Below are 10,224 nucleotides of genomic sequence, written 5' to 3' on the forward strand. Positions count from 1 at the left end.
CGGCATACCACGAAGTATTGAAGCTCTGCTGCAGCAGTTGCGCTGCATTGGGTGGCCCATGCCCTAACGGCAGCGACAGATGCCGTGCAAATTTTGGATCCTCTCCGCTCCACAACTGCGGTTCCCAATTTCAGGGAATGGCTTAAACTGAACTGCTCATTTCCTCTACAGCGCAGAGCGGTTTTTTTTTTAGATTGGAGAGGTTCCGAACAGGCTCTTCTCATTTCCGTGACCAAAATACAACAACCAAAAACAAATTTACAACCAGGAACAAGTACGAACACATTATAGTGCCCAGTAAAATTGAAGTGTGCTTCGAGTAGCAAGCTCACATGCACATGGTATAGCAGTAATTTTTGAAGAATATAATGAAAATCAAAACATACCTAATTTTTTCTTTACAACAAACATTGCATAGCTTTCCATCTGCGTGCAATTTTCCGTGAAGACACGACATTCATGGATGTGTGGTAAAAAAAACAAATACTTTCAATATTATTCTTTTTAGGGCATCGATTTTTTCCTGATCCAAACCTTCACAAATGTGGTTCCATCATGAGATTTGGCACATGTGAAACTCTCCTCAATTTTAATCTAAAAACGATTTTCCTTTTTTACTATTTCGGCATGTTCTACTGTTCATCCGGGAGCAGAAACTCAATTCTGTATATATTCCAGCCCTCCCAGAGAGGGGCTAAGAATGCCATAAAGAATGAGTAGTAATACTTGACAGTTGACACATGAGAGTGCTGAAACATCAAGCACGCAAAGCTGGTAGTCAGACCATATAAACTGAGTTGCTTAGCAGAGTGCTGGTATATAAGACACAGAAGGCTGGTTGGTAGTCAGGCCATATATAAGCATAGTAATAATCGACACATCAGAGACAGATAACAGAGACTAGGGGATAAACAGAGAGCTCCATCATGAGACATCCAACAACATCAACTGCAGAGTGCCCTCACTCTGAATGTCCAACACTAGCCTGACGTGCCGAAATCCCCAGACGTACAAGCTCGACAACGGCGCCAGCACCAAAGAACCACTTCACTTTTCCATATATACCCTGCAAAACTCTTGGCATGACATTCTCGTTGTACTCCCTTCAAAAGAAAAGAGGACAAATTGTTAAGTCAGAGAGATGCTGAAGTTACACTAAATAATAACTACAAAGGGTAAAATGCCATCTTGGACATTCCACATTTCCAAAAAGGACTTCATGTACTCAGGATCGTCATTTGTGTAAAATAAAGCAACAAACTGTAATGATCTTACCTGATATGTGACAAAATTTTGTTAATCTGTTTGTCTAGCAATCTTGCCTCCCGAATGACCTCCTCTTCAGTGGCTGACTCAAAATCTAAAATTCTTTTCCCATGCTGTTCACCCTACAAGCCAAGTAAACCAACATAAGCAGGCAATGCGAAATGCAAACTTGCTGTTCAAGTGTTGATAATTAATATTGCAAAAGAAAGATACGTCTAAATCCAAACATCTTCATAGAAAATGCAGCTCTGCCGGTCTATGCCAGACAAGAAACAATTTCATATACAGGGATTTGGGGTGGGAGGGGAAGTCGGTGATTGGTGAATGGAAGGGATTCACCAAATCCCCCCATAATCCCCAGCCCAGCCGCTTTGGGGCTTGAAACCCCGGTGTGCCAAACAAGGCCTACAAAGGAGGATCCACCAGGCCAGACCAGAGGGGCATGGCATCCATCTAACGCACCAGATGACCATGTATTTTACGCGGCGAAATCACGCGGCTGAGGCTTGCTGTGCCGGTGAGGAATTCCAGTTCTTCAAGCAAGCGGGCGGGCAAGGGAGGTGGGGAGCGAAAGAACCTGACGGGGGGCTGCGGAGAAGGGCCAGGAGCGGACCGCCGGCGACCCGCGGGATACCGACGGCGGCTGGAGAGCGGCGGAGAGCGGGGCCCGCACCTTGGTGACCAGGTTACGCAGCGCCATGGGATGGGATGGGATGAGATGGCCGAGATCGATCGAGCTTGGAGACGGCGGCTAGGGTTCGATCTCGGTTTTCTTCTCTCTCCAAGTTTCTTCTTCCTGCTCCTTTACTTTCTTTCTTTCTTTTTTGAGGTAAATACATTGGGAGTCTTAGAACTTGCACGTGACGATCAGTTTAGTGCACAAACTTGTAAAATACGTGATTTTGGTTATCGAACTTACGTGAGCGTGCAAATACGGTCACATATCCAGTACGCAGAGTATCCGATACTTGCTTGGCAGGTCAGAGGGTGCAAGGCCCACTGTCAATGACAAGATGGCACTCGGTGCGACATGTTCTTGCTTAAAACAGCCTCGTCTTTGTTTATTTGCAGAAAAACAATCATCATTGGTATCAAAAACACGCTCGAGCGAGGAGCGAAATACAGAAGCGCGAGTGGTGGGTCTTTGGTCTAGCTAGTTCAGGTACGCACAAAAAAGATCCAATCATTGCAACAGGAACATTTACGTGTCTAACATGAGATACAATTTCACTTATACCGAAAACATCCGGGATTATCAACTAAATATGTGTCATGCACATGACGTGACTTCATATGATGTTCGACACATGTTCTTGCGTAAAATGTAGAGTCAACAGTTTATGAAATATAAACTTGTGTATTACATAAAATATATTTATTTAATACAGACATTTAAAATGTTATTAAATAAAAAAATAATGAATACAAAAAGAATTATACACTCGTGGCTTATATTTAAATTATACAGAATGATGAATACAATATTTATTAAATATTTATGAATATTCACTTGTGTATAATTTTTAATCATGATTTATATTCAAAAAGAATATATAATTTACATATTAGACACGATTAATATTCATAACAAGACTTTAGATTTTATATTATGAATATTTTACTTATACAAACATAAGATTTTAAAAACGTGTGTATAATTATTGAAATTCTTGTATAATTAAAATAATATTTATGAATAGTAATTATAAAAATACTTATATTATTATGACACAATTTTTTTAATTAACAATATTATCTTAAAATAATACATGAACAAAGTTTTCTGCTTCAAAAATTTCAAAAAAACGAACAGGTGCAACTATACATACATTTTTTAATTATTACTATTTTTAAAATTATTATTTTTATTTTTAAAGTTATTCTACAAATTTTGAAAACAATGTTTTTGCAATTATGAATATTTAAAAAATATTTGTATTATAATTATGAAAATATCTTTTAGAATTCATAAATATTATTTTAAAATAATAAATGAACAATATTTGAAAGTCATTTTATTATTGAGATTATAATTTACATACTACATATCTATTAATCTGTAAAAAAAAGGAGAGCAGATGCAAAATAGGCCGCACAAAATGGAACCCATTTCTGCTACACGAGCTCCTTCGTTATAGTACAGTAAAGCAAAATTATACTACGTAAACGTCCACAGGATTGGGTTGGAGTGGCTTGGCCGGATTGTGTCCTCGCCTTAGGCGTGTGTTCTAGACTGGGCGACACACTTCTTCGTATTTAAATTTCGCTATATACTGATAAGTGGGACCCATCAATTGTTAATTTTTCACAAATAAAAAAGACTATGGGGTTTTGTGCAAAAACACTTTGCGCTGAGCGCCATCTGTTGCTGACAGCAGGCAGCCAAGCATCGGATACGCCCATGTACGGGATATGTGACCGTATTTGCACGTCCGCACAAGTTCAATGACCAGAATCACGTATTTTACAAGTTTGTGCACCAAACTGACCGTCGCGTGCAAGTTTGAAGATTCCCGGTGTATTTATCTCTTCTTTTTTCTCGTCGTCCCGCGGGCTTAAACAGACTTTGGCACATGGGCTGGCAGCCCAGCCCGTTTGGTGGCAAGGCAGGCCAGGGATTTCAGCGCAGCCCGGTGGTGAAAATCACTTACGACGGAGCCCTAAAAGACGAAATCACTAATCGAGGAGTGTTTGTTGTAAAGATCACTCCAACTTTCCATGTTGCGACAAATGACGCACATGCAGCGCATCATTTGTCGCAATTTGGGAGTTTTTCCTTTTTTCATAGATTCGTTTATTTAAAACATTTTATCTCTCAAACCGTGCATCCAAATCTCAAACCGCTTTCACCGTTGGATTCCTCGTATCGAGATCTTTAAAACTAGATCCCATGTTGATAGGTTTTGATAAACTTTTTTTCATGAAAAAACCGATCCGGGAGCACTGGTTTTTTTCGTTTTATGAAATCACAACCGTGCCTATCGCGGAAGCAAAACCGTGACTCTTGCGGAAGAAAAAGAAGAAGAGAAAACGCGTCTTTTTCCGTTTCCGAGGAGGCATGGCCGTGACTCTCGCAAAAGCACATCCGTGCCTCTCGCGAAGCGAAACCGTGACTCTTGCGAAAGGAAAAAAAAACAGAAAATGAGTTTTTTTCTTTCCGAGAGGCACGGCCGCGACTCTCGCGGAAGTAAAAACCGTGACTCTCGTGAAAGAAAAAAACAGAAAACACATTTTTTTCCGTTTCCGAGAGGCACGGCCGTGACTCTCGCGAAAGCACAACCGTGCCTCTCGCGGAAGCAAAGCCGTGACTCTTACGAAAGGAAAAAACAGAAAACCTCTTTTTTTTGTTTCCGAGAGGCACGGCCGTGATTGTCTCGAAAGCAAAACCGTGCCTCTCGTGAAAGGAAAACCGTGACTCTCGCGAAAGGAAAGAAAAAAGAAAACACATTTTTTTCATGCAACATTTTTTTATTTTTTTGTCGAAAAGCTAAGGAAGACCGGTGAAAAACCAAAACCTTAAAAAAAACCCTAGAAAAAATCCGTTTAAATAGCCGAAAACGCGTGAGGAAAAATAAAAAAATAAAATCCAGAAAGAGCGCCCAGAGCGCGGCACGTGGCGAATGGCTGAGAGCGTGTCAAGTGGCGCTGATCGTTGCGAGGCCACCGAAGAAGCGCTCGTTAACTAGTGGCTCCCAAAACAAAACCTTTTCTACAACGGACCCCTCAAAAAAAAAAACTTCTTCTACAACGGTTGTCGCCTCTCGACGCCGCAAGCCCACGACCGTGCTTCTCACCGGACAGTGGGGCAGTGGATTGGATCAATGTGAGTGGGGACAACCATAGGCAACAATGCAACGCTCGGCAATTATACATTTATTTATCTACTCCATCCGTTTGAAATTACTCGTCGCAAAAATAAATGTACCTAAAAGTAAAAAACATCTAGATACATCCATACATGTGACAAGTAATTCAGAACGAAGGGAGTACTAACTAAAAAAGATTTGGTCAATCATGACATGTTACAAAAAAAACCTGACCCTTTTATCCGGTTTCCTGATAAGGGGGCAGCAACAGCCCGACACCAGACCTAACCGGCCAACATAACCGCACCTCTCTCTTCCTTCTAACCCTAGCCCTCCTGCCGGCGGCAATACTCACCATGGACCGAGCTCCCGTCCTCCCCATCCCATCGGCATAAAAGTAACCTCCCCGCGTGCAATCCAATACCCCCTATGATCTTGCGCCTACAAAAAACAACCCACGCACGCACGGTTCCAATCATCATGCATGTGTTTTGATCGATCAACTGGTCTGCGGGCGAGTGTTTTGATTGTGTGTGCATTCAGTCGGGTGAGATCCAGCCGACGAGGATACTCTGAGGCTCATAAATTTGCATAATTAATCATAGGCATCTTATCCTCTTTTTTAAGATACTCCCTCTATTTCTAAATATTTGTCTTTTTAGAGAATTCAAATGAACTACCATATACGAATATATATAGACATATTTTAGAGTATAGATTCGCTCATTTTGCTTCGTATATAGTTATTTGTTAAAATCTCTAGAAAGAAAAATATTTAGGAATGGAGGAAGTATATCACATGGAAACCAACATTCAAAGAAATTTCATGGAACCACGTTTAAAAGTTTTAGCACTCTGAAAAAGTACGGGATGTTAAGATGATGATGATGATGATTATTGATATGCCGAATTTTCAAGTTGAAACACCACATGGATGCGAGCTATGAAAGAAAAATAAAAAATTAACAGTGATGTTACTATTCAACACAATTCAATGCTAATTTTTTTCATAGCTCGCATTCCATAATGTGTTTCAACTTGAACTTCCGCAACACAATAGAACATAGCACTCTTAATATCCCACTTTTTCTTAGATTTTTTTCAAAACTTTGAAACATCGTTTAGTACTGGATTCTATCAGTTTCCAGCAAATGTTGGTTGGCACATTGATGTTCTTTTTCCTCGTATTTTTTTCCATGACCATCGAGGAAAAGATCGCAATTTGAAGATATTGTTGGTTGCGAGCATACAAGCAGTGTTTTCGGTTTTCCGACGCACAACATTTCTTCTTCCATTGGTTTTCCTGTGTGGAACGACAGTGGATTAGTTTTCCTTTTCCTTTTCCTTTTCATTTTCTATTTTCAATCATATTTATTTTTTCCTTTTTCATTTTAATTATTATAATAAATATAAAAAACATGGACAATATTTAAAATGCCATGCACATTTTTGAAACACGAGTGCAAAAAATCTAAATTTTGTGAATCTTTTAAAAATCACACGTTTTAAAATGTGTGAACACTTTGAATTACATCAACATTTATTTTTATGCGCAAAGAATTTAAATTACATAATGTGTGTGTATTTTTTCTATTTAAATGATTTTTCTAGAATGTAAGAACATTTCTCTCAGTCACATAAACAAAATTGGCACTTTTTAATGTTTTTATCCGGTTTTATACAATCGTTAAATTAATAATTTTATGATACATATAGAATATATCGAATATTTCATAAAATATATAAGGAAAAAAAGGAAAAGGAAAAAAATAACAAAACAAAATAAAACTTCATCCGCCACCTTGATGTGCGTGGCCCATGGAGGCCTGGGTGAGCACGCCCATACCTGTCGTTAGTTCTCCCTCTAATCTATATCTATACCTACTAATAAAAGAAAGAGCTATTGCTTCTTGCCACCGTAATTTCGTTCGTTTTCGGTCTGTAAAGTTTCGTACGTTGCCGTTCGGTTTCGTACGTGTGGTTTGGAGATTAGATGGGCCAGAATTTATATTTCTGTTATGGTCCGCTACTAAAAAAATCGCTCCATGTGCTAAAATTAGATACTACTTTTGTGATTAATAGTCCCACCCTGCTCTTCTAGATCATGTCCTAGCAATTTAAATATGTTCTCTAATTTCAATAGACCATGTCATGTGCACAAGAGGATCTGTCTAATCTGATTTTAACCCAAGTCTCATATGATTTATTTTCAGGACAACAATATGTTCTGCTGCATTAATAAAACTGCCCGGCTCATCTTTCACCAGGTAATGTTATCATCATCATAGTGATCATATTCGAACCGCCATAAGCCGAGACTTACATAACATGCTATAGACAAAGTGCACAAGAGCCATAAGTAGAGCGCCCGTACATAACACATGCCATCATCAATAAACAAAACAGCGAATGGACATTTGATCGCCTACTTGGACCCTGCTATCACAGCCACAAGAGAAGCAGGCATGACCACCTTGAGAGTCCAACCCAGGTACTTGTCTGCCCTTTGAAACCTCTGAGCCCAGACCCTTCAAGAAAAAGAGTGCAGAAACCATAGCATTAGGGTCTCAGTTCAAATCATCTAATACTAATTGTAGCCAAAAGCATCTGACGAATAAATTATGGTCGCATACTTCGCAGACTCCAGCTGTTTTTCTGACCGTTCAAGGAGGAACAGACTGAACTCATACTTCTTTTTAGCACGTATCTTGGAAATATCCTCGTGTTCAACCTACAATTCAGTGATAACACGATATAAGCTCGGATGTCAACGTGCAGTGTAAATGATGACAAAATTTTGCAAGCAATGCCGTCTTGAATTTGCTCAAGTCCCACGAAATATATCATTCAATAGTGTTATCTTGAATCTGCTTATATCACGCAAGCACATCAACAACAGTAGTATGCTAAAACCAACAGAGGGTGCTGAGACATTCTCAAAGGTAGTACCTTCTTTCCCTTCAAAAATAACTTAATCAAAATCCAATTATTTATTCTACAAGAATGAAATGCTTGTTATACCTAATATACTCAGTTTAACCTGTATCTGTTTTAATTCTATTCTTTATCCTTTGTGTATGAATTTGCAATCATGCAGAAGGCTTCCAAGTCGGTAGAAAAAAAAAGCACTGATCACCACTTGACCGCATCTCACATCTTTATATAATTGCAGCTTTGTCAGTCTATTGACTCTACTCAAGTACCCATTTTTCTGAAAAACTACCAAGATGCTTTTATCATTAACCATACTATGCCAAGGTAATCACAGGATGTTGCAATCATGTTAAAAGGTGGCTCAAGTAGTATTTGCCTTCCTATGTATTGCTGATTTGGTACTGTTTTGCAACAATACACAGCAAATGGTATGGTATCTCAGTGGACAGAAGAAGGGGATTAATCAACATTTAACCTTTTCTGACATCTTTAATAGCAACTTTGTCAGCCTATCCAAGTACCCATTCATCTCACAAACTAACCTAGATGCTTCACTGCTTCAGAAAGGCATTCAAGCGAGTAAGAACTAACATCAATTACAACATGGTCTAACTTGAGTTGCCACTCAGTTCTAAAGATGCCCCTCGTAAAGATACGGATGCAGGTTAAAAGGACAATCCAAGAGAGAGCACAGGCCTGTTTTTGTGATGGAAATATTCTCCCCCCTCCCTTGTTTTGAAACACCTACTTTTGCACTCAAGGATGATATAGTCTACAGCGGGTGTACTGTTCCTCGGTAGCCTTTAGCTCCTTTTTGCAAGGACAAAAAAAAAATGATGTGTGACGAGTCTTACGTAATCTGGTGTTCACTGATAATCTGTGCTACCTGAGGGTAATTTTCAATGCATTATGTTCTTCTGTTTATTCAAGTTTACAGATTTATGACTTGTAGATATCATGTGTTGCATAGTAATTCATTATCGAATCTATTAATTAGAATTTCCAACAGCATTAACTATTGACTGCAGTCATTCAAGGAGCACACCATATATCAGTCGAAATCTTATACTATTAAATCGTTTTCTCAAGCAGTATATTATCCTAACTTGCAGGATAAATAAATCTGACCCATCCCGATCTGCATCATTTATAAAGGGAAGGTGTTCGCTTTATTATGCTTCTGTTTTCGTATATTTCAGAAAAGTTTCCACATGAAACTGCTTGGATGTGGTGATGATAGCAGTTTTATTGTCTGGAAGACAAGCCCTTAATCCACAGTGCTTCTTCAGATACAATCAAGACACACCCATTCATAAATCTTTTTGTTAGTTAGTACCGTATTGATCTGATGTTAATACCTAACAATGAATTTGGATGTAGTAATAATGAACTAACTGAAATTTCATTATCCTGTCTGACAGACCATAAGAATGTTATGGTTCATTCCATTACTGCAACTTTTTTTTAGAAAATTTATTAAGGTGATCAGCGACTATATCACTGCCAGATCGAATTGGATGAACAGGCTATGGGAAAAGGGTGGCAAGAGGCATTGATTCCCAGGAGACGAACATGGCCTTAGACTGAGGATCCATCCAAAGAGGGTGTTGTGTACATCTAACGCTTCAGAGCACGGTGTATTTTACGCGGCAGGCGAGGAGCGCCGCCAAAATCAAGAGACCTCGATCCGGATTGACTGGACGAGCATATCGACACATACGCAATGCGATTCTCCGAGCGGGCACAGGGAGCGGGGAACGAACCTGACGGGAGAAGGGCCGAGAGCGCGCCGCCTGCGCCCCGCGGGATACCGACGGCGGCCGGAGAGCGGCGGCGGCCGGGGTCCCCATCCTGGTCACAAGGTTACGCAGCGCCATGAGGTGAGATGCGGCGATCGATCGATCGGGTTTGGTCTCTTCTCTCTCCAAGCCTCGTTCCGCTCCTTTTTTTTTTTCTCTCCGCTCGCTATGTCTTCAAGGCCTTTCCACACCTCAAGATACAATCAGGATCCATCACCTTGCCTTTTTCATCTTTTTTAAAGCCTTCTTACCTTGTAAACTTTGGAAACATTTCCACTCCTCATAAGGAGCCGCGTGATCTTTATTTATATGCGACAGGAAAAGCCCCTATTCGTTCGTGGCGTACAAGTTGAAGCCGATCGTTAGGATACAGTGGTACATATAAAGAACAAGAGAAACACGAGAGGGAATAGAAATAA

The 10,224-nt window shown here is 39.8% G+C and overlaps 2 protein-coding genes across 2 annotated transcripts; both read right to left on the minus strand.

Annotated features, from left to right (window-relative positions):
- Nucleotides 1–741: 741 nt before the first annotated feature.
- LOC119298458 lies at nt 742–2,068 on the minus strand. Its single transcript, XM_037575855.1, has 3 exons — nt 1,844–2,068; nt 1,276–1,388; nt 742–1,103 (listed from the first exon to the last, which is right to left on the minus strand). The coding sequence occupies exons 1-3, from the start codon at nt 1,964–1,966 to the stop codon at nt 962–964; spliced, it is 378 nt and encodes a 125-aa protein (XP_037431752.1). The 5' UTR covers nt 1,967–2,068; the 3' UTR covers nt 742–961.
- A 5,243-nt stretch (nt 2,069–7,311) lies between these two features.
- On the minus strand, nt 7,312–9,965 carry LOC119298460. Its single transcript, XM_037575856.1, has 3 exons — nt 9,770–9,965; nt 7,706–7,803; nt 7,312–7,600 (listed from the first exon to the last, which is right to left on the minus strand). Exons 1-3 carry the CDS (start codon nt 9,881–9,883, stop codon nt 7,498–7,500), a joined length of 315 nt encoding a protein of 104 aa, XP_037431753.1. The 5' UTR covers nt 9,884–9,965; the 3' UTR covers nt 7,312–7,497.
- Between the last annotated feature and the right edge of the window lie 259 nt (nt 9,966–10,224).

Source organism: Triticum dicoccoides, chromosome 5A (assembly GCF_002162155.2).
Source record: "Triticum dicoccoides isolate Atlit2015 ecotype Zavitan chromosome 5A, WEW_v2.0, whole genome shotgun sequence".
In the NCBI taxonomy this organism is placed as follows: domain Eukaryota; kingdom Viridiplantae; phylum Streptophyta; class Magnoliopsida; order Poales; family Poaceae; genus Triticum; species Triticum dicoccoides.

Bases quoted from the DNA above. Each gene is read 5' to 3' on its own strand.
- LOC119298460 (XM_037575856.1), bottom strand. From the start codon at position 9,883: ATGGCGCTGCGTAACCTTGTGACCAGGATGGGGACCCCGGCCGCCGCC. The intron at 7,804-9,769 runs GTTCGTTCCCCG...ACTGAATTGTAG, and splicing joins CTCGGCCCTTCTCCCGTCAG to GTTGAACACGAGGATATTTC. The intron at 7,601-7,705 runs GTATGCGACCAT...TTTTTCTTGAAG, and splicing joins AAACAGCTGGAGTCTGCGAA to GGTCTGGGCTCAGAGGTTTC.
- LOC119298458 (XM_037575855.1), bottom strand. From the start codon at position 1,966: ATGGCGCTGCGTAACCTGGTCACCAAGGTGCGGGCCCCGCTCTCCGCC. The intron at 1,389-1,843 runs GTTCTTTCGCTC...CTTGGCTTGTAG, and splicing joins TCTCCGCAGCCCCCCGTCAG to GGTGAACAGCATGGGAAAAG. The intron at 1,104-1,275 runs GTAAGATCATTA...TTTCTTTTGAAG, and splicing joins AAAATTTTGTCACATATCAG to GGAGTACAACGAGAATGTCA.